Source organism: Phaethon aethereus (assembly GCF_964289735.1).
Source record: "Phaethon aethereus genome assembly, chromosome: 3".
Taxonomy (NCBI): domain Eukaryota; kingdom Metazoa; phylum Chordata; class Aves; order Phaethontiformes; family Phaethontidae; genus Phaethon; species Phaethon aethereus.
In genome coordinates, this window is record NC_138576.1 from 92,636,053 (window position 1) to 92,660,178 (window position 24,126).

At 44.3% G+C, this 24,126-nt stretch overlaps 1 protein-coding gene across 1 annotated transcript in view; it reads left to right on the forward strand.

The window, feature by feature from the left end:
- Nucleotides 1–4,937: 4,937 nt before the first annotated feature.
- Nucleotides 4,938–24,126, forward strand: part of CRIM1 (cysteine rich transmembrane BMP regulator 1) — a gene marked incomplete at its 3' end in the record, with an annotated part of 189,569 nt that continues 170,380 nt past the window's right edge. Inside the window, exons 1-2 of the mRNA XM_081997721.1 lie at nt 4,938–5,346; nt 18,961–19,134. Coding sequence (XP_081853847.1) covers nt 4,995–5,346; nt 18,961–19,134 — 526 coding nt within the window. The 5' untranslated portion in view covers nt 4,938–4,994. The remainder of the gene's footprint in view (nt 5,347–18,960; nt 19,135–24,126) is intronic.

Genomic DNA, 24,126 nt, shown 5'->3' on the forward strand with positions numbered 1-24,126 from the left:
TTTTAGACTGATTCAGCACTGCTTTTATTAGTGGCAGGTTTCATCTTGATCCTTTTTTTCTGGGAGTAGAGATTGCTCATGTGTATAACCTGTTTACAAAAGAGTTTATGTCAAGAGACTGCTACAAAGGAGACACAAACAATCTTACCAGACTAAAGAATAAAAAAGGAATTTAATGTGCAACAAAGACATAGAAAAGAAATAAAACACTTGCATAGAAAAAAAGTACAATTTTGATATTAAAACATCAATGTTCCCAAAATTCAGAAGATACATAAGGAGTTACCAGCATATACCAGAACAGTAGAAATAATATTTTGAATTGAAATTAAGACATTTTGACATTTTATTTAGTGTTGGGGGGGCGGTGTTTTTATTTTTGGTAGTATAAACCTCATCTTCACCTCTGCCATAAAATGAAATCTGTATTTCAGTGGTCATTATTGTGAACATCAGACTTACCAGGAGATTTATGCTGAACACCTATTTTTCACAGGGGGAGATTTACCAGTAGGAACGGGAGTGAGTCCAGGACTGAGGAATTAGTGAAGGGGTTAGTAGTTTTCTCAGCCCACTGTGTGGTTTTGCAAAAGCTCCACATGATGACCACTTGATGACCAAGAAACTTGTATAGCTCCACTCGATTACTGCTGCAACTTCATCCAGCCTAGATGTGGCTTTGATACAACACTAACATCACAGGAAAACAAGCCCAGGAAATTTCAGCTGCTACAGCCCATTTATCAGAATGCTTTTCTTCCTCCCACAGTTGTATTTAGCAGTATTTACTAACCTGTTTCTAGGGGAAATTAAGAGCTGGATTTCACTTCAGTAGCTGAATCTACTTACTCCTAAGCTATTTGGATCAGCAGACCCCTTAATAAATCAAGAGGCAGCAAGAAGTGGGGGTAAGTGAATTTCCCTGTAAGGATCCTTCACTGCTTCTTGCTGTGGAAAGCAGGGATATTCACTTTCCCTGTAGAGTCGTCACATACCAGATTTGCTGATTTCCGAGGAGTACTTCATTGTCCCCATGGACTCTCCTCAGGTTTGGGGCAGAAGTGTTCTCTACCTTTCCTGTTGAATCTGTGCCACTGTGCAATGAAGTATTTAGATTACTGGGGCCAGAAAAGGGAAACACAAGCATACGCACAAGCAGTTGGTGACTTTTACCTAAAGGGCAAGGCATAAGCAGATGAGAACCCTAAATTTTGGTCCTTGTTCCATAAATATTTCTGTATTTTGCTCCCTTACGTGCAGCTATCACTGCGTAAACAGTGTATGAAGCAGGGTACTAATCCTGTTCACAGCTGAAGCCTCTGTCATTTGGCAGTCAGCTCAAAAGTTTGCTCTCTTTTTCTCAGGGCCCTACAACATTCTTATCTAAGCTGTCTGTAGCTTTCCTCTTCATCTGTTTTTGTACTGCTTCTAGCGCTTCTTTGTTCATTCCCACACAGGCAAACAGGCACAGTAGGTCCAATGAATTCTTTGTGCATTGAGTATACTGCACATCAGTACAGTACATGACTGGTAGGTTTGGCATGTCTGGGAAATATTGAACTGCCTGTGCATGCAATCCAACATGTCTGGGATTTCCATGCTGGCTATGTTCACAAGTCCTGGAAAAACAGCTACATATTTTTCATAGACCAGTTCATTTTTCCACATGAAGGGATTAATACACTGTAATCAGTTCACTTTTCATCTCTTGATAAACTAAGCTTATTGAATTCAAGTCTCTGATCACGTATTGTATTGCGCAGCATCCTCTCTGGCACTAAAATCACTTTTGTGATTCCTCTGTGCACAATCTTGGTTTTGTGAACAGTGTTTTAGAAAGACAGCCGCAGGAACTGTATGCCTCGTTGGAAAAGCAATCTCAGTGACCCTCTGAAGGTAAACCCCCTTCAGGAGCCTCGTCAGTAAAAGCCATGACCAAAAGGCAGTGTTGTCAGTTTGTAGGAAACGGTATGTTTTTACAAACTGCTCTCATCCGAAGGACAGTGGGGTTTTTTGGTGGAAACTTTTGGTGTGTCAAAAGTACTCTGACCCCTGCAGGTGCTGCGTCAAACTGACACAAAAGGGCTGAGGGAAGAACCTGCGTTTTTGAAGAAACAGTACAAAACTTCTTGCTTGACGTGTTGCTACACCCAGAAGTAACGTCCATATGCCATAACATCCAGAGGCGCTTGCCTAATGTGACCTTCAGGGTCCTTTCCTGACTTACTGCTTTCCAGAATACAGGAAAACACAATGTTCTTGGTTGTTCTCAAATGTATGCCTTGGGTTTGTTTACACCAAAACACAGTGTCTTTAGTGAGATCAGCTTGTCATTTACTTTCCAAATCTATTAAAAACTGTAGCACGGTATCAGTTCAAATACTGATGCCCAGTAGATGGCTGCTTCTCATTGTTCGTTAGTTGTTGAGATAGGTCAGCTGAGTGGCCCTAACCCATGTAATGTATTCTCTGTTGACAGTGTTTGATCACAATGACGACATTTCACTGAAAAACAGACCAACGCCTTGCAAACTATTTGGGCTAATTAAAACATTTGCAGCTCTTGAAAAATAGTCTTCTACAATTTAGTTTAAGTTCTGAATGGATCAGAATATAGTCAGCTATTATGATATGATAAAAACATCATTTTTAATAATAGACAAATATGGAAAATGCTTGCTTTCGGGCAAATATGGAAACGTTTTATTGTTCAGCATCGTGTTACACGGCTGTCCCGTTTCCACTAGTAATGGACCCGTGCTAGCAAGAGGGAACCTTTGCTACTTGGAGGCGCTTAAGCCGGAGGGAATGACAGTCAATTACCGTGCTTTTTAAAACACACCGAAAAGGTACGCTATTGCAGACAAAGCTTTACACTACAGGTTCTTCTGTTACTGGTAGCAGCTTGTCCTTTGCTTTGCCAACGGGGAGTTTTGCCCTTACATAGCAGCTCCTCCGTCAACATGAGAACTGGTTCTTTCTGCTAAAGCGGACGAGCGTGTGGGACTGGAGAAACTGTGGAAGCCATTCCTTGGCACTCTCCGTAATAACCTATATGAAGTTTCCAGAACCTCTCTCCTAAGGTTTCCCACATCGCTGGCACCAGTACGCGCAGCCCAAGACTTTCCAGGCTCAGCACCGTGCAGCTGAACCAACCCCACCCGCCGAGCAAGCGACTTCCTTCTCTCAGCCGCACCGCGCTGGGCATTTCCGAGAGCCGAGTACGTTACTCCCACAGCCGCCTTCGCACCCCGGGCAGGGCCTGACATGGCAGCAGCGGAGCTTCTCCTCGGTTACACCGAGCGGCTGCCCTCGGGAAGGCAACAACCACCCGCTTCCCTGCCGCCTCTTCCGCCCGGTCGCTGCCGCCTGCCGTTACCGAGCGGCGACGAGACGGCGGTTTGCCTTTCGGCAGCGCCGTTCCTTTCCTTTTCCCTCGGGCCGCTCCCTCGCCCCGCCGCGGGCCGGGCAGCCCCCTCCAGCCGCGCCCCGCCGCAACGAGCGGGGCGCCGAGCGCTGCCGCCTGCCGGCCCTCCGGGGGCGCCGCCGGGCAGCGCCTGGCTCCGGCCCCCGCCGCCGGGCCCAGCGCGGCAGCGCCGCCGCAACCGCGCTTCCCTCCGCGGCCGCCGCCTTCCCCGGGCGGCGCTCGGCCCCCGCTGCCCCAGCGCACGAAGCGCCGGCAGGGCCGCGGCTGCCCGCCCCGCGCGGCTCCCCGGCACGCTGGCCGGCGCTGGGCAGCGACGGCAGCTGTTGGCTAGGGAGGCCGGCCGGTGGCCGCGGCCGCCTCGTGTCCGTACGCCAGCCAAGACCGCTAGCCGGCCCGGGGCTCTGGGTACCGAGGTCCACGGGCCAGCCGCGGCACCTCCGCTCGCGTACGAGCGGGCGGAGGGGCGGCCCGGGACAGCGCTCCGCCGCCACTGCTGTTAGAGCGGGGCAGCCGCCGTTAGGGGCAGCAGCGCAGGCCCCCTCCCGCCCCCGCAGAGCGGGTCAGTCACGGCTCCGCACCCGCGGAGCACCTGGTCGCGCGCGGGGGCCTGGCTGCGGGGGCGGGACGGGGCGGGGAGCAGGCAGTTCTCCCCCTCCGTGGCGCAGGGGCTGAGAGGGCGCTGAGCCGCTCCCCGTCCCGGATCCCCGCGCCCTTCGAGGGGGCAGGCGGAGGAAGAGGAGGAGGCTCTCGCCGCCGCAGCCGGGGACGTGAGGCCCCTTTCGCGAGTTTCCCTCCGTCGTCGCCCTGCTGTGGCTGCGCCCTTCGCGGGGCCCTCTCCCTCCCCACCCACGGTGTCCCCCGGGCCGCCGCTGGCCCGTCCCCGCGGTCTGGCGGCGCCGCCGCTGCCGCCTCGCTTCGCCCCGCGCTCGGAGTCCCGGGCGGGGGAGGGGCGGGGGGAGGCGGCGGCGGCCGCAGTGGGGCCCAGGCCGCTCCTCGCCTCCGCTGCGTCTCTCCCCAGCCCCAGGATCTGGGGCTGCGGGGGTGGGGGGGGGGAGGAGGAGTGGGCGGGGCCAGCATGGGCGGCATCCAATGAGAAGGCGCGATCGGGCAGCTGGGGCGGGGCGAAGGCGATCACCGCCCAATGGGGGAAGGGCAGAGGGCGCACTCGGAGCGGGGCGAGTCGCGGGCAGGAGGCGAGTCGGGACTCCGGCAGCGAGTGGGGCAGAGCCTGCTGCCGCCGCCTCAGCCAGGGGCTCGCAGTCGCTCGCGCGCGGCACGGACGGTGGCCGCGGGACCGGGAGCCGGCGGGCGAGGGACGAACGAACGAACGAACGGACTGACGGGCGGACGCCGCTTCCCGGAGCGGGCAGCGGGCGGAGCCGCCGCCGCCGCCTCCCGGAGGAGAAGTTTGGCTTGAAGCGGCCGCCGCCTCGAGAGGAAACTTTCCTCGGGGGGCCGGAGGCGGGGGCGGCGGGAAGGAGCCGCGGCACGCTCGGGTCCGCCGCCCGGCGAGGGGGCTTCCGAGAGGCTCCCCCTCCCCGGCCCAGGCCGGGCTGCGGCGGCCGGGATGTACCTGGCATCGGTCTCGGCGGGGAGGAGACGCCCGGGCGGAGACGGCGGCTGGCACCTGACGGCGGCGGGGTGGCTGCTCCTGCTGGCCCTGCTGCTGGGGGAGTCGGGGACGCGGGCTCTCGTCTGCTTACCCTGCGACGAATCCAAATGCGAAGAACCTAAAAGCTGCCCCGGTAGCATCGTCCTGGGGATCTGCGGTTGCTGTTTCATGTGCGCTCGGCAACGTAACGAAAGCTGCGGGGGAGTTTACGGGCTTCACGGAGCTTGCGACCGGGGCTTGCGCTGTGTCATCCGACCGCCCCTCAACGGAGACTCCATCACCGAGTACGAAGTGGGAGTCTGCGAAGGTGAGAGGCGGCGGGACATCATCCATCCGTCCGTCCGTCCGTCCCCGGGGTGGGGGTACCCGCTGGGCGGCGGGGAGGGAAGGAGGGCGCACCGCTACCATAGGCGCCGGTGTGCCCTCCTTCCCTCCCCGCCGCCCGCCTGTCCCATCTGCAGGGGACCCTGCCTTAAAAAAAAAAAGAACCCGAAACACCACAAAACAAACCACTATCTAGAAGTTTTACCCTTCGTTTCCTTAACCTAAACTTCCAGGCGCTTCCACTTGCTCACTTTCCGTAAGCGCTTCACTGGTTTGCTCATAGTTTCTACCGACTGCTGATGCCCGACTAAAATTCCTTGGTCAAGGAATTGGGAAGGGTTTGGCAGATGGAGAATCGGCCAAGGTCAGTTGTGCACACATGATGCCTGTGTTCCGGATTCCCTACTCTGTAAGGAAACACAAAGGCTGATCATCTGTTGTAAAGTTTTCCTTCCTGTTCCTGTCACTTAATATCTCCCCGCCTGTCCTCCTCGGTATATGATGATAAGGGGTGTCTTTCTTTTTTTTCCCTCCTGGAGCATCAAGGGAGAGGGAGAAATCCCCACGGCAGAACTCTCAAAGTCACTTCTACTGCCTGCCGGCTGTTTGTGAGGTGATGAATTGGTGTGAAATGCAAGAGGAGTTCAACCCCCCTCCTTCAAATTTTATATATGTCAGAATCTCTAAGATTTATTTTTTTATATATTACAATTTAACAAAAGGCCAAGGGCAAATTTTTAGTCTCTTTTTGCCTTGTACCTCCAGCTCCTTCCCCCCCCCCCCCCAAGTTGAGGGAAAACATGGCGCTGTAAAGAGATTACAAATAACCAGTAGTTTGGGATATGTATAAATGTATGTGAGACTCGGAGCGGGAGCTTCGACAGTTCTGGAAGAGGAGCGGGAGGCGGCCGGCGCTCGGCGGGTAGAGGGCGGTAGAAAGTCCAGAGCGCTGGTGAGGCAGCATCTGCCCAAAAATACTCGGATTTAAAATGATGCACTCTTGAGAGAGAGCTAAACCCCGTCATTTTTAGTGGGCAGCTGACCTTTGTCCCGGCGTTCGTTATTAGTTTAAAACTCCGTTTGTCTCCGTAACAAATAAATTGCAAACCACAGCAGAGCAGGGCAGCGTGTCCCGCCTGTGCTGTAACCGATGCCATCAGCCTCGGCGGTTGTTGCTTGGGTAGGACGAGCTCCGGGGTTAAAAGCTCTGTTGTTGAGCAATTAAAAATAACCTGAAACGACTTTCAAGACCTTGGTTGAGACCGTGTTGCTGAATATGTACGTTGCTGTAGTCTCTCTTATTTTTAACATGTATTGGAAGAGCTTTCTTAAATAGAAGAGTACAAGTTAAGAGGGAAAAGGTACTTTAAAAACCTACCTGGTTTTAGATGAGTTTCTCCTTTTGCACGTTTTCAAGTAAAAGCTTGGCTTAAACAACTTCCCCCCCCAGCCCTTTGATTAAAGGAACTAAAAGCCTGCAGTCATTAAATGCCTTAATGTTCCAGCTTCCTTACTGTATCTCAGTACGGACGTCTCTGGCAGTTTAGGAGTATTTCATTCCTTTGAAGTGATGCAATCTGTACGCTGCTGTAGTTCAACTCGTAACACGTCCCATCTACTGTTGAAAATAGTATGAAGCATTTGTTGGCAAGATTGCATTTCAGTTAGTGTTGTAGTTAGGAACTAGTTCCAGCTGTCCCTGTAGGAATAGTCAGGGAGATAACTTATCTATTTAATTTTCATTCTTGTAAATGAAAAGCAACTGAACTGAACTGTCAGGCTAATAAATAGTCCTGGAATACCTATTACTGAATTGTCAGGAAACTGCCTCATTCTAAGCAACAGAAGTAATGTGTTACTTTTCATGGTGCCTGTTGTGCGCAAGGGGTGGCAGCAAGGAAGAAAGGGGACTTAATGTACTACCTCTGATCACAAAAATGAGGTTGATGAGCTCTAATTTTTGATCGCTGTGGCCTGAACAGTTGTGCAGTTTACGGGCACACGTGCAACAGGCTAGGCTGGTGATGCCTGACGGGTGAGTAGTACTAAGCCATGCCTTCATCCATTAATGGAATAAAGGCTACTTTTTTTTTTTTTTATCTTGTCTACTAGGAGTGCAGACCCTTTCCCAGCCCAGTTCAGGGAGGAGGAAATGGAAGTGACTTACAGAACTGTGTGAATAGAAATTGATGTTTTTACTCTCCTTCCTGCCTCTAGCCTTTTTTCACTGCAATTTTTTACACTGAAATGACCCCTACTGGCTACAGTTATAAGCATATTATTTTTTTTCTCATTTTTGAAGCTTCAGCAGTGTCTTATTTTTGAGTATCAGCACATACAAGTAAAAATACTCGTCTTAATTTAGCATTAGTATTTAACGTACTTGGCATAATGAACTCTGCAACACCTCTGTGGCATTTGTCACTAGTAGCTTCTCTTTCTGAAACTAGAAATGGAGTAGTCTTTGTTAAACCAGTGTCTGTTAATGAAATCTGTTGCTGATTCTAGGTTCTCTTCTTCATCCTTCCAAAACCTGAAAGAAATCCTTGTTCATCTCATCACCTTAACTATTCATAACTTTATATAAGGCTCAATTTGTGGTATTATCCTGAAGTATGTAAATGCCCTTCCTGAATGCAGTTGTGTTCTTGGTAAAGAATAATTCTGAGGTCAGCTTCCCCTGGCATGGGAGGGTTCTCTTCCTGAGGGGCAATCTTGAGAGACTTTGAACACTTCCAGCCTCTCTGTTGGCTTTACAGGGATGATGCTGTATTGGCCCAATGAGGCATCGAGAGCCTACAGCCCCTTCCAAACACTCTAGCATTCAGAAATTTTGAGCTTAGAGCAGAGACTGCACTTGCTGTCTGCCTTTGAAGGTTGATGTAGAGCCACCCCCTAATTAGACTGGAGTTCTCCAGGAACACGTTCGCCTTGGCTTCTGCAGCAGTCCAGCTGGGCAGGCCTCCTGCCTTGTGGGGAATCGGAAAGCCTTGGAAAAGCTCTGCCAAGGAAATTCTGTTACTCTGTGAAGGCATTTCTTGTGATGACTCTTGCCTCTGTTTCAACACTTCACTGATTTCTGGTGCTCTTAGGTGAAGAGGCCTTGATTGCTTTGCTAAACTCTCTAAGGCAGAACAGTAGCATGTGAAATAATGCTGAAAATGAGCCTATATTTTAAACTGTGTAATAGAAACATAACTTGTGTGATACATACTTGAAATGCAAAGTTAACAAAACCGCTAGTTTTATGGTGTCTTTAAGGTTCCTTTAAGATTATACTTCCATATGAGTTAGCCTCTAGGTAGTCATTGAAAGTCATTGTATTTCTGCTCTGGTAGTTTACCAGTAACATGTAGTACTTTGCTTTGGGTTCTTGTTTTGTTTTTGATGGGGTTTGGGTTTTTGTGTGTGTGGGTACAGTTATTGTATTCTTTTTGCCTACTGTAGCTACTTCAAGACTCACCTTGCCTACTTGAGGCTCATTTGCCTAGCGCGTAGCTTCTGAACTGGGGTTCCCTCAGGACCAGGAGAAAGCTGCTGTAGCCAATTTTAGGCAAGTATCAGGAAGTATGTGGGTTAATCCTCTGGGACGATGGTAGAAGCTTGCCCTACTGTGGCTAGTCCTAGTCTCTTCTACTGAACTGTAGCTTTTTGGGAGCTTGGAGCATTACTGTCTGTCTGACTCCTTGTTGGGACAAGCTGGGAGAGCTTGGATGTTCCCACACACAAAAACTCCTTTAAGCCTACTGTGAACTAACTGACCTCCCCTAGAAACATGTAATAGAGTATGAAGTGTAAGGGCACAGTACATGGTATGTAACCAAAGCGCAGTGAAACTGGAGCAGATCAGAATAAATGACATTTTGAAAACTTAGCTTTTTTTTCAAAGTGGGAGGAGGAGACCTAAGCATTTTTTTATTGTTTGGGCATTGGTTTACACATATGCTAATGGAGCTCTGTTCTGCTTTTCTGAAGCAAGAATGACTTGCTTACAGACTTGCTAGCATTTTTACTCCAACTAGTGCTGCTGCCTGTAACTTCTGTAGCTAGCACCCTAGGGAGTACCTTGTTTTCGGTTGTTTCTGGTCCTGTGCTCTGTATCTAATGGGTCAATGGACCCAAAGACTAGAACATGATGCTTTGTCTCCAGACAGACTTCTATGCAACATGCTAACATGCTTGGCTTCTGGACTGCATCATAGGCAAGACCCCTAAAGATCAGGTAGCATATTTGTTTTGAGTTACTGAAGTTCAAGTGATTTAGAAGTGGGTAACCTAGTTGTTTATATCTGTTTGACTGGAACAGTGTTGCCCAAATTTCTTAACTTTTTGTTTGTTTGTTAGTTTTTTCTTACTCTGTTATGTAGTGAATGGCTGGGGAAATGTACAAATAGTTCTTATGTCCGTGTGGGTACAGAGAACTTCCTCCACTAAAATCAAGTGTTAGAACTGATGATCTAGTTGAGGACTTAATATTAAGTGGTGCACTGAATGATTGTTGGCATGAAGACAGTGAAAATATTTGGTTCAAAGACTGTCAGCAATCTAGACTATTGGGTGCGTGAGGGGCATGGGGAGGGGAATGGAAAAATTATTCATGGTGTCAAAAAAATTTATCACAAAAATTACTGAACTTGTGAAACTGGAATGAGAAATAATTCTTTGGTGAATGCTCGGCTTCTGATATGCTAGTCTCGACCATATTTAACAGTCATCTTCCCGCATCCCCCAGAAAACACTTGCTAGGCACATGCTGACGATTTATGCACAGGCTGGATAATTTGTAAGCTATTTCTACTCTGACTTGTGTCAATGCCAAAATCTCAACATCAGTAAGAACATGCAGCTTTGAGTGTGGCATGGAATTTGAATTGGATCAGGTGCTTATTTGACTTGGAAATGGTTTCCTCTCTGTTTCTGGGCATCATGTTTCGATTTTTAGATATCACTTGGTTCCAATATTTCAACAAAAGTTAAATGGAAAAGTGCAACAGGTACGAGAAGGGCTACTGATGCAGGAATTTGTAGGTTTTTGCTGTTGTGCATCAGCACAGTTAGTTTAAAACTAGCAATCTCACCATGATAGGCTGAAGGGATATTCTATTTATTTTAATTTTTTTAAACCATTTGATCTCATATGACTGTATGTAATCTCCTCTGCTGATGTGGATTTCTCTTCGCAGAAAATGGTTATTTCCTCAGGTTCCTCAAAATCATGCTGCTTTGTAAAGAGTATTTTTTTTAACTACCTTCAAACTTGTCAGTAATTTCTGCACCCCTAGGCATGTTTGCTGTTTTAAGTACCCTCTAGCTGATTCAAGAGTACTTGCATAATTTAACTTTTTGCATAGTATTTAGTCAACCAAAATTTCATTTGACTGACAGGCATATGATGCAATAATTAATCCATTAATATGGTTCAAAAATGACGCCTTCTTTCCCTCCTTCTTTTGCAACCCCCTCAAGGATTCCTCATCTCAATGAGTAAAGTTTATAGCTCTTGCAGACAGGACCAAATGTTTCTCTGTTTTAACGGATTAAACACTTTGTAGAAGTGACCTATTAAATGTCTCTTGTGACTTGTAAACTGCTTTCATTTGAGAATGCCTTTAATCCACAGGGGCCCTAAAACTGGAAATGGTGAATTTAGGGTTTTGCCTGAGACTTCAGGTGACACAAGTTGTGTAGTTTGACAATACTATGTTTTAATTTTGCCTCTTGGTATGTATGCATGCACACACTTTGGAAAATGGCTGATGCTTACATAGAAAGCTTATGTATATAGAGAAACTTACCATTATAAACTGAGATGGGAAGATAACTTTGTATAAAGGCTGTCTAGATTAAATTCCACACAAGCATAGGGATTAAAAGATGGTCCCTGAGGGAGCTCTAGTCTAAACAGACTAGTTTGGCCATGTTTGGAGGAAGTAAGCCCTTACTAATGTATTGAGATGAATGGAAGCAGTTCACACCTTTACCAGAGGCAATATTCAGTCCCCAGCAGCTTTCACTGGGTATACGGGGTACTTAACTTCAGAATCTGCAAATCATGTTAACACCTTGTGGATCATGAGTGTGCAAGTCATTCAGTAAGAAAACAAGCAGGAGAGCATAAGGGTTATGGACAGGAGGAAAACCACTGGCTCACAGGCACACACCCATTCCCGTGTTCTTACTCATTTCCAAAACTTTAAGCTTCAGATGTTTGTTTGTTGTTTTTTTTTTTTTTAGTTAGTGAAAAATCTAGTAAGTGTAATGTTTCTGAATCTGAGAGCGCCCATTCTGTTGGGTCACTTATCCTTGAAACAAATTAAACTTCAGGGTTTTTGCTATAGCCTATGTTGTGCTCCATTCAGGGTTTTTTTTTGAGAGGCTGGATGTATGCGTGTGAAGGTGTTTCTTCCTCTCACTCATGGGCTGTTGGTAAAAAGCTGGGGTCATAGTGGTAATGGTATTACATGTGCTAACATAAAAAGTGCTGCTCTTCTGATAGACAGACTCAAGTTGATGTCTGTCTCCAAGTTAGGTTTTAAAAAAAAGGAAAAAGCGTTGACGCTAATTCTAAATCCAGGGTATGTAGAATTTTTCCTGTAGTCTTCTGTGACTAAGGAATTGGGTGTAATTCCTCTGAAACATCCTGTAATTCTGGTGTTCAGTGATGCTGCATTAATGACGGGGGGGGGGGGTGGATGGCAAAAGGCTTAGGATATCGGGCTTCCCCTGTTAGTGTGTACTGTTCTTGGTATAGGTTGCTTTATTCATAGCCCTGTTCCAGAATTTGTCTTGAACAAAACTTTTCCAACCCCTGTCAGCTTTGCTTCTGCTGAGCCGCTTCAGCAAGCTGCCAGCCAGCCACTTGTTTGCAGTGAAGCTGGTGTGTGTTGCTTTACGTGCAGGCTTCTGAAGTGTGTGGGTGCAGTGTGCAACTTGAGGGGAAAAAAAATTGTAATTTTAACCTCCTTTGGAAAATGGGTGTGAAGGTTTGCCCCTTTCCTGAGGCTTTAGCAATTTTTTAAAAAGAGTTTTCTAGAGCTGGAGGAAAAATCTGCTAGGACAGCTGAAACGCTGCTGTCCATGCTCATTCTAATCAGGGGAGTACTGGCAGAGGCTGTGTGTGACCAATTAAACCCTGGGACACAGTGTAATATTTTCAGTCTGCTATTTACAAACAAGATGTAGTTCTGGTCAGATTGAAATAACTTATTTGCAAGTCTTTTTTTCAGGTGCTTAAATGTCTAAGGGTCAGACTTCAAAACTAATTACCGTTTCAGACCATCTTTGGGGCAGAAGGCTATTGGAAATATTGTTCAGTCTTGTTGGGGGGAACCCTAATAGTGAAAGTCTTAAAAAACAAGCAAACAGAAAGCCAAACAAAAGAACAAAAAAAGCCCACTTAAAAACAAAAAAGAGGGGGTACCTGGGGAACTGAAATATTGCAGACAGCGTGGGCAAGGGAAGATTTAAACTTGAAATAGTTGTCCACATCACATGCTTCACTTAACGCTTCCATTTATCTCCTTGCTTTCCTCACTGCTTCTGTGGAGTTTCTGATAATTGAGTAGAAAGCTGGTTTGTTTAAATACTTTCTGCATTCCTTAGTATGAAATAACTGCCTGAGCTGCAGAGCTACTGCAGCGAAAATCTTACTCGCTGTATTGGGGATTTGATCACCTTAGGTACACACTCCAGTTCGAATAAGATAAAGTGAGCAGTCAAATTTGAGACAAGCCTTACATGTGTGGTGTTCCTGAGATAACTAAATGTTATAGTATGGTTTTGCTTTCTAGCTTTGACTAGAAGTTTTATCAGGAGGCTGCAAAGCCCTTTTGTACTGACGTGCATTCCACATGAAGATTTGATCTTGGAAAGTGACCCTTCCAAAAGGTGGAAAAACTGCTTTATCATAAAACTCTCAGCTGTGTGTCTTACCATAAAAGTTCCTGCCAGCTCTGGTCCCTGCTTCACGACTTCACTGAAGGAATTACTTGTGAGGGTGGAGCGGATTGCAGCCAGTACATGAGCTCAAACTCACTTCAAGGCTAGCCTTCCCTTCTGCTGCTTTTCAAGGTCTGGGGCTGGGTTTCAAGCATTCTTTAGTGATGATTAGTCATTTCTATTGTTCAGCTCCTCCAAAACATGAATTTCCTTTCCATCATTCTCTTTTCCTGTTCAAAGAGAAGCCAAAGCTTACTGGCAAGAAGTATTTCCTTTTTTTATTTTAGAAAGTCTGTAGAATCCTTTCAGAGTCTCATACCATCTTAATGAATACCACTGATTTGAAAATGCTGTTGCGTATACCAGTGTGCTGGAGTGGCGGGGCTCAGACCTTGGGTCTGGTTTGGTGGAGAACCTTCTGAAAGGTTTTGCCCTCTTCCCAGAGGGCAGGACCAGCATCTGTAAGGATCACTTCTGTGTCACTGTGAAACCCGTTCTCTCTCCTCCTTCAAATGCAGGATTTAAAAGGATGCAAGAGTCTGTAAGATGCGACTTTGACTGTTCTGTTTTTCAGATCAGTGTATTTGATGGTCTCTTTGAGCATCCTGAGAACCTGCCTGTCAGGCTTTGAAAAGGCAGAAATAGCCGAGTAACATGCTGCAGTTAAATGTAAATTATGGGAGTTCACTCAATTTACTCCAGTTAAGTTTACCCCCTCCCTTGAACTCTAATTTAAGATTAATGTGGGTGCAGTGCTTATATATTAGGTTTTTATATTATATTTTATTTCATATTAGATACTTTAGTGGCCATTCCAGTGTGTTGCTTGCTGGTTTGAGGTGATGCATTTGCTTTATAAACAGTGAAGGAGAACACTATATCGTTTTCCAAACAATAGCTGATATTCATTAAATGTCCAGAAAGGCAGAGAAGGATTGGGGCACAAAATAGAAGGTTCTGTGGTGGACAGTAGTAATTGAGAACTTGAAGGAAGAGAAAGCAAAAAATTAAGCAATGGAGGAGTCGTCTCTGAAAAGGTCTTTCCTTGTACTTTTAACTTGCACCTGTTTTGAGATGATCCTTTGCATATGGGGACAATAAATGCATCTGTAGTGAGCTACTGTGTGCTTTAAAAATAAGATTCCAATGTGCTTCAGGTGAAGAAGACTTAAATGCTTCAATTGTGAGCATCACGCCTCACATGCTGCTGTGGTGCTGTGTTGTGAGTGTTGGTATGTAGGGTTTGGCACTGAATAAGTGATGGAATGCTGCTTACGAGAGACATTTCTCAGACTGTTTCCTGGACTGGACCTGTTGTTTAAGGACCTCTTGTTCAACTTGTTAATGCCTTAATCCTCTTCCGTGCTTTAGACACATGCTATGATAGGACTTGGGAGTTCAGCAACCCGGAGCAGAACTTGAATTGTTAGCAAGCTCAAACGTTTGCTTTGCAGAAAGCAAGTGACTATGTGAATGGTGGAAGAAAACAAAAAAAGTTTGGAATTAACATGATGCCTCCTCTCCCATGGCTTCCTTATGATATGGAAGCACACTTAGAAGAACTTAAAGTATTTTGTCCAAGACTTAACTTTGGTCTTGGTAAATGCAGAACTGCTTCGTTGTCTGAAAAGGGAACTTGCCTGAATGAGTTGCAAAGAGTGGGGAACTGCATGTGGATGGAAATGATTTGAGTGAGTGACTTTCAAGCTATAGTTATCAGCCTTCTAGGAATGTTTGAACCACTTCTAGGTGTGTGTGTGCAAAAGGTAGTTGAGTAGCTATTTAACCACAGTTCAATGTCAACTCAGGACTGCTAAAAAGAGTGGCCCTTCCCTTTTTTGCCCTGATGTGATCATGCTAGTACAATGAGGTTGTGAAAATTGCAGCTAAAATTAAGATCAATTTGGATGAAAACTAACAGTTTGCTTGGGCTGCTCTTCAGCTGGACTGTTTCTAAAAACTTAAGAATCTTAAACACCTACTTGATTTTTGTATTTTTAAGTCCTAGAAGTCAGCTAATGGACAGGATGCGCATTCTGAGGTTTGAGAGGCTCTTAGATTCTTACATTTGGGTTTTGTCAACCCTGCTTGCAGAGAAGGAAAGCATTCGCAAATGATTATATCTCAATTTCTTCCTTCCTAACATTCAGACTTCTGAGAAGTATGCATGAAAGAGCACTCTCCTGAAAAGGAAGCCATAGAGGGGGTCAAACAGAGCATGCAGGGAAGTGTTTGTGCTGCAATCTGGAATAGCTCAGGAACTGTCCCAGGTCTCCAAATCACTGGTGTGTAGAAGTTTGGTTTTTTTTGAATAGTCCACAGGACATTATGATTTTGGGAATAATAGGGGCTAGGTTATATGCTTCACAGAGCCTAGACTTTGCCTAAGACTTGTTTCCATTATCAATTGAGATATTGCTGACCTCTAAAGGAACAAGCGTGCTGGACTGGACTGCCATTTATCCGCATCAAGTGGAGTACTAGATGCCCTTGCATCAAGTAAATAAAGCTTTGAATCGAAGTGAGACACTGGATTCATCCTTTTAGCTCCTGCAGGTGCTTTCATGTGGCTGTACTTTTCATTCCAAGGAATTTTGTTCTGCCTATACTGATGTGACTTCTGAGGGTTCACCCTAAGTGATAAACGAGTATTCATTTAACAGGACCTTTAACTTCTGTTGATAAAAGGACAAAATCAACTAAGAAAAGGAGTCTTAAGCCTGCATGAAGGATCATGCTAGACTTTGCATTAATTTACTAAACTAAAATAATCTTTTTTCTTGTTACATGTTTGCTCCTTCATTAATGGAAATCTTGTTTCTAAATGAAACTGTGTGAAGAGCAGTCAGGTAAAAGATGTCCAGGCTAGAACAAACTGGATCTGCATTCTTCCTGTCAGAATGGGACTTTTTTTGTATTCACTCCGAGTAATGAAAAATACCTTGTTTCAAGGTTTAGCATGTTAGATGTGTAGTCTGCAAATATTACTGAGGGACCCTCTGCCCTCTCCCCGGCGTGAGGCACTGAATGCTTTGGGTGTATTGGGTCATGCGCTTCCTTTGCACCTCCTTTTCTGTTCCTGCCTGAAAAGCCGTGAGAGGTGGCAGGTGAGATACCAAACGCTAATCTGTCCTGGAAATCAGATATCGTGGGTAGTGCCACAGCATGTGGTGCATCTGCCTGGAGACATTCTGCCCGAGTAAGGGATGGCTCTGCGTCGCACGCCAGGTGGGCCCTACCTTATGTGGGGAGCGGGGACTCTGCTGATCGCTCTGTCAGCCTTCAAAGGATCTAGGGCTGAAATACCACAAGGCAAAAACTCACAAATACTCTGAACTGGTGTGCTGGAAAACCCAAAGTGTGCTGTTGTCGCACACTGTGCCCCACCTGTGCGCTGCACTGGTCTGGCGAGGCTGGTGGGTAGAGCAGCTCTGGGGAGCTGGGGGCAAGGGTGCGCTGCCCCATGGGCCCCGTGGCGGGCGAAGCTCCTGGCCTGTACATAGTGGTAGGGGAGAAGAGCTTGTGTGTCAGAAACAAGGGAGCAATTCAAACCGTTTTGTTAAGATCATGGAATAGACCGATCTGGATGAAGCTGTGGTCCCTGTGGTTACAGAATTTGAAACGCCAAATCTTGGAGCGTAGCTATAGCCCCTTTTGTTCTTGTAATTACGTGGATTACTGCTGCGATTTGTAAAATACAAATTGTCCAGGCTGCATTCCGGCTTCTCAAAAACAGGATGTATTATTGTTCTCCAAATTCTCATTACTTTTTATTTTGTTTTTTTGTTTTTTTTTTTCCCCCTCAGCATGTATGGCCTCCTCACGATGAAAATGTCTCAAGCATTACTGAAGTGGCATCTTCTTTTGAAAGAATTTTAATAGTTTCTCTCCAGGAACTTCTACACTTCCTTTGACTTTTATTGATACAGTTGTTGTATGGCATGATAGGTTAACTTTGACTAAAAAAAATTAAAAAAAGACAAATTACTTCCTGGGGTTAATGACTATTCTTCCTTTGCTATTTATATGGAGTAGAAGAGCCATGAGGTTCCCATGCAGGTTCCCTTATTCATGTCTAAAATTGACTTAGTTGTTTATTCAGTGCTTTGTGTCAGCAGGGTACTTTGCTGACTTATAACAGAAAGCAAGCAGTTGGTTGTACAGGGAGAAACGTATCTGTGAGAATCTGCTGTGACACTTGCTGTAGATCAAGCGCAGTACGTAACTGGTAAACAGCTCTTTCTGGGTGTTGGTTGTTTTTTCCCCAAGAGAGGGAAAACTGCAGGTTAGCAGATATTCTGCGTGTTTCTGTGAGTGGACAGTACTTGCATGTTAGCTTCACTATGTGTGTGTGTATATGCTGTTATTTACTATCAGTTTTAAGACCTCCGAGTGCCAAACTACCGAATGACAAACAGTTCATATTTGGCTACAGCCTCCCATACTGGAGGACAGCTTCTGATCAGCAACAGCAGCAAAACCCACCCTTCATAGCTGGAAGATGTCTTAACTTTTTTGAAATGTTTCTTGGCAGGATGTGTATTAGAAACTTGCTTGTTGATAGTATATACAATTGGGGTGAACTACTAGAAGGCACAATGTCAAAGCTGCTGTGAAATATAAGGATGTAAAGATTGAAAATAGATATTTGTTCCTTTTGTCATTACTAGAAGTCAGTGGACTGTGTGACTATTGTGTAATACTTGTTTTGGCAGATGGACAAGGTTGCAAAATGATCTTCACTATTCTAATGTGAATACCTAATGCCTAGTTTATTTTCTTCAGCCTTGCATAAAAAGCATGTATCTTGCTTAAACTTCTGAGTTGGTGGGATGTTGCTGTATGTGCACTTGACCTGAGGAAAATGAGATTTTTTTTTTAGGACTGGTAATCTTGGTGGAACTCGATTGACTGGTTTTATCGCTTCTTGGAGGAAAAAAAAAATCTTGTTGCATGTAGTCTCCTTCTAAAAGGAAAATGAGCCGTTGTAGAGTGGAATATGAGTTATGCACATTTGATGAGACTGATTCAAGAGGAGCAGAATTATTTGAGCAGAGAGACTCATTCTGGCCCAACTATTCCCCTGCCCCTTGACAGCAAGGAGCGTGATGTGCGTGAGTAATTCTCCTGGAGTAGGTATGGTAATCCAGGAGTGCTGGGAAACTCACTTTTGATCATATTACAGAATCAAAGGCCTGCATTTTGTCATAAAAAACGTGGAGTGAATTCTATATGATGTATTTTTTAATTGGGTTTAAAAATGCTCTCTTTCTGACTCAATTTTGACTTCTAGAACAGCTGCAGATTCTGTCCAACATTCTCACTTCCATTATAAATATAACTTAAGTATCTGTAAAAGTTATTTCAGTTAGAATAGTTCTCACTGGTATTACCGCTATGCATTTCCCCGAGACATCATAGTTTTTCATGCAGATGGAAGTAAACAATGCCAGTAGCTATAGCAAAATGGGCAATAGAACAGCCGCAAAACATTGTATTTGGCAAATCCCACAGTTTAGATTAATCAATTTTTTTAATCTGTTATCTTCTGTGTAGCACGATGTTGAACTTGAAGTGAATCGCACCCAACTCCAAAGCAGCTGAATTTATATACTGCAGGTGAAATTCAATAGTGAGTGAGTTTGTTTGTTTATTTTAGATGAAAACTGGGATGATGATCAGCTTCTTGGATTTGAACCGTGCAATGAAAACCTTATAACAGGTTGTAACATAATCAACGGGAAATGCGAATGTGACACCATTCGGACCTGTAATAATCCGTTTGAATTTCCAAGCCGGGATACTTGCCTGTCGGCCTTAAAAAGGATTGAAGGTAAGCACTTGTCTTCAGTAATTCAGTGTTAGTAATTTTTCTGTGCGTTTGATGAAGAACTAGGGCCTAGTTTAATATGTTTTAGGATTACTTGGGTAGTTTCAGATACCTGTGGTCTTGTACTTTTCGGAAGATGTATGTTTTAAAGGACAATAGGACTTCAGTAAGCTTAGCCTCCCAAATGTATAGGCTTAAGAATGGAAGAAGGGAGTGCTTTGTGTGTTATGATGTTTGCAGATTTTAAGATTAAAACCGTTCTGTTTATAGTTCACGGTAGCTACCTTTGTGTATCTCTAGTCGTAAAGCAGTGTGGAAAAATCTCTTTAGATGTATTGATGTGACTGAACCATGAATAAACACAGTGGACTTCAATAGCGAAAGCATAGAAAAAGGAGTTGTTGTTGATTATACTTGTATTTTTTCTTATATAAATGCATGAATTGCTGTTTTCTTTAGATATATGTAATGTAGTATTACTTTAATTTTCATACTTTTCAGTTTCCGTGTTCCTTTGATTAGACTTGTGTTAGGCCACATGCTTATGCTTCTGCACACATACGTGATTTTTTTTTTTAGGTTTTTTTTTGTTGTTGCTTATGGCTGAACTGGAAATGAGTTCCCTCAAATACATCCAGCTGGAATTAAATTTCCATGGTGTATTTCTAGGATTGTTTTGAAAAGCTATCAAAGGTTTGATCTCACGCCTTTTCTATGATGCTGTAATTGCTGCTTACTTCCCGAAGTGTACAGGAACACGCAAAAGTTGATTAGTGTTCTGAACCTGGTTAGTTAGTAAGCTTTAAACCAATGTTTAAAGTCGTATTGCAAAAGTCAATGTATTTATAAGGCTACTAACCATATTTAAAGTTAATATCTTTGAGTTAAGGCAGTGTGATCTGATGTCATCTGTCATATTCCTTTTGTGATAAGAAAATTGTTTTTGAACTACAGACTTAAGGAAATCTTGTGAAAAAAGTGTAGTTGACAAACGTTCATTATCATTGGTCATGATGTTGGTAACTACAGGCATACAAGTGCTTTGTGTGGGGTTTTTTTTGCAATTTTGTAACTCTAGGAAGAGGAGAGGCACAACCTTTGGCCTTTTGTTTGTTGTTGTAGTAGTGGGCAGTAGTCTATATGGGTTCTTAAGTAACCTTACTCACCACTTCTTTTTTTAACTTGTGAATATGTGACTAATTCTGTAGTAGTTCAGCAGAACTCTATTGGCAGGACAATGGATCATGGGTTTAACTTGCTAAGAAAATCTGCTGTGGGATGCCTTTTTGTTTTTTGCAGACTCAGAAGAAATGGACTTAGTTTGTGGAACGGCATAGCTAAAGCAGGTTCATTCTTTGAGTAGCTTGCCTTCAGCAGCCTCTTGTTTTGGCTAAATTCCCATTTTAAAAAGAGCAGCATTTTAATCTTAGCCATGAGGTAACAATATTCTGCACGTAAATTGTCTGGTATGATAGCAGCAGTGCAGTTGTTTTTCAGAGGTGTAATTTTTTTGTTTGTTTTCTTTGTTTCATTTCGTTTGTTGGGGAGTGGGGAGGGTGTTCTTTCAAAGCCTTAGACTATAGGACACCAGTAGAAGGGTTTAGGACCTGTTGATTTTTAATCCTTCACAGATAGGAAGAATAATCGATACAAGTGATGAAACAACAGTACCCTGAAATACAAGATATCTGGCAGTTGTAACGTGTTGTAATAGTCCAGGCTTTAGTCATCAGAATATGAATTTGAATTTGCATCCTCAGACTATCAAACCCTACCACTGAGGAGTGCTTGAAGTTAAATCCATCTGTATTTCCGAATAGAAGGGCAGAAGTCATAGTGTAAATGATTTGCCTGCGTTTGACAGCTGTAGTCAGTCAAATCTGCCTACTGTGTTTTGCACTCTGAATGCTTATTCCCACTTTCTCTAGGATTGGGAACTGAATGTTAGCTGCTTATGGAGGTTGTTTCTTTAAATGCATTACTACTTGTTTCGGTAATTGAAATGTATGCTTCATCCTGTACCTAAGCTAATGGAAAAGAAAAGTAACTTCTTTCCCCTTGCGCTTGCCACATCCTGGTTTGGTAAGCAAGCCAAGTCTCTTGGGTAGAATGGGACAGCCGCTTTGGCGTGTCTCAGCCAGCATTTGCTGTTTGACTATTTCAGACAGAATAGAATCTGCTGCCATGGAAAGTGGCACCAAGAGATGGTAGTCAACTTCCCTCTTCTCACCACACTTGATACAGATAAATACTCAGTGTGATTAAAAAGACTTGACTTAAGCACCTGAATGATGGATACACCATAATCAGTTTCTGAAGTTAAAGTAGTGCCATGTAAGCAGCTAATTCCATGTGCTCTCTACTTTGAGGATACTTAGTAAACAATTAAGAATGTTTTGTGTGGTTCAGTGACATGTGTCACTCTGTGAGATTTTTTTTATATTCATTATAAGTTTGTGTATCATTCACATGTTGATGAACTTCCATAACACAACTGAGGCAAGGGAAGATATTTAAGCCCATCCTGCTGAGGGGAAAATGGGTCAGGTAACTTTTTTCCTTCTAATTATGGAGGTAATTAAGAAGGGGGAAGGACCTATCAAGTGAACTCTTTTTTTTTTTTTTTGTAGTACTGTTCTTAAATTATTTCAGCTGTGCCTTTATAACTCTACAGAATGTTTGACCAATTGTAACCTAGAAAATCAGTAATATGCAATGGCATCTAGAGAAATTCTGGCTCAAGCAATTTCATTAAACTTGCATAGCTATGACAAGTTATCTCAGGCTGTGTAAATTCATTTAACTGAAGACCCGTCTTTCAGTTTCCTGAGCAGTTGAGACAAGGGTATTATAGAGGCCAGTGGTGCTAGATCAGTTTGCTTTGCCAGTTAAAATGAGTTCTGTGGCTTTTCTTTTTCTTTTCTCTGTTCTTTCCTTTTGTCTTGTTAAAAATTTTTTTGTTGTTTCCTTGAAAGAAGAAGGAAGGGTGCAGTTAGGCTGTCCATTCTAAGTATACATAGGTCCATGCACAGGAGATGCTGGTGGTAACAGCGGTAGTTGCCAGCCGTATCAACCTGTGTGGCTCACTGAAAGCTGCCTTTGCTTGCAGATGTGGAATCTGTTCCATAAATATGACCTGGCAAATAACAAATGGTGAGTCAAAATCTGGAGTCCCATTTCCAGATATGAATGTATATGTACTAAGGGGTTGGGGCTTTTGCACATACCTTAGTTTCTTGTGTCTTTTTGTGCTTGTACCTTCCCTTTCAAGTGCCTCTCTGGTTGTCTTCTGTTTTTTATGTAGTTTGTCTTATACTTGAGACCACACACAGCCTGCAAAGCTTCCCTTCTGGGCTTGATGTCAGTTCTAGCTTGCTTACTCAGCTAACCCAAAGTTTTTTCTTGTTACTTTCATATAGGATCTTTCCTTCCCTATTGGCTCGTGTCTGCCTGCCTTCCTGGGCTCTTCATACTTCTTCCTACCTTTACCTTTCCCTGCCTCCTTTTCTTGCTTTCTTTGCCTACCTATTTCATAGTTTGCACCCCAGTTCACTTAAAGCCACATGAGGTGAATAAAACAAATAAAACTATCTGTCCTTCTTTCCCAAAATCAGGCTGCATGGGCTCTAATGTCACATTGCTTGGATGTCATTGACAGGGCCTGAAAGTCATGTTCTTTATTTTGTCTCCCAAAGTCTTGCTCTGCCCTGAGCTGGGGAAGCCTGTAATAATGAGAATTTGTTTTAATCTCTACTCAAATCTATGTACCTTCTGTAGAGGTGCTGGTGTCTATTTGCAAGTAAGTACTGAGAGGCTAATGTTGGGATCTCAATAATACAGGTACTGAGGGCAGTTGTCATGCCCACCCCATGCCCTTGTTTTCCTGGAAAACAGTAGGATTAGGTACATTTGAAAGGATTGGTAGCTAACTTCTAACTAATTTTTGTGTAGACATGCTGCAAACGTTCAAGGACTTGTTACTTGAGTAGATTATATAGCACAAAGCACATTTATGCCTTAGAGGTCTCCCAACTCTATTGCCGGGCTTAAAGGGCCTGCTTCTCTGCGTGGAGCATTAGTGACTTCATATAGAAGGTTTGTATAGAGGTCATGAACCATCCTACTGTGAGGAAATGCATACATTTGGGGCTAGAAAGAAAGCTGTCTGGAAGAACTATCACATGCCTAAATAATAATAGATTCCTGTGCTGGGTTGGTTTTTTTTGATTGTTTAAAATGCTTTTGCTTTTGGTTATTGTCTTGATGAGTGCCTGCTCTGATATGGTTCAGGAAATCCTGTGTTCTTGAGCTTAGAAAGCTTGTTGCTATTCAGGAGACTGCTAATGATGACAGCTTGGTTGAACTTGACTGCTGGAGTGGACTCTGGAAAATATGGCCAGAGGTTGAAAAGTGATGGCATGCCATCTGTCTGCTGAGCCACGGTAACAGGCAGAAGTCTAGTAAGCTACATCTATACATTCTTGCAGTTATGTTCTGCTAAGAATTAGCTGCAGATGGTACAAGAAGGTTCTTCAGACTTTGTGTGAGACAGAGGATTGGGGGTGAGGGAAGTGAAAGAGGAAGTAATTTTTTTTCATCAAGATAGCATTGTAGGGCATTGGTAGGGAGTAGCGTTGAAAACTTGTTGTGTAGTGCTAGTCCAGTTATCTCAAAATCTTGCCCAGCACGTATGAAGAGTCACTAGGAAGTCAGTATCTGAAGCGAACTGTCCTCAGTACTTTCAAAGACTTACTCCAGTTCTGGGGATCCTCTTCTTTCTCTCTATGTTGGGCTCTGGTAGCAGTTCAGATAGCCCAGCACAGTTTTAAAGAACCTAAGGATGGTCTTGAGCCTGTTCCTCCTTCTGCACCAGAGCAGGTCAGGATCTGTGCTCTTGTTATGCCGCCTTCCACAGGCAGCTCGCCTTGCAGCCTTCCCCCTTCAGGGGAGCGGTAGGTCTTTGGAATGATAACTTGCTCCTTAAAAAAATGTTTC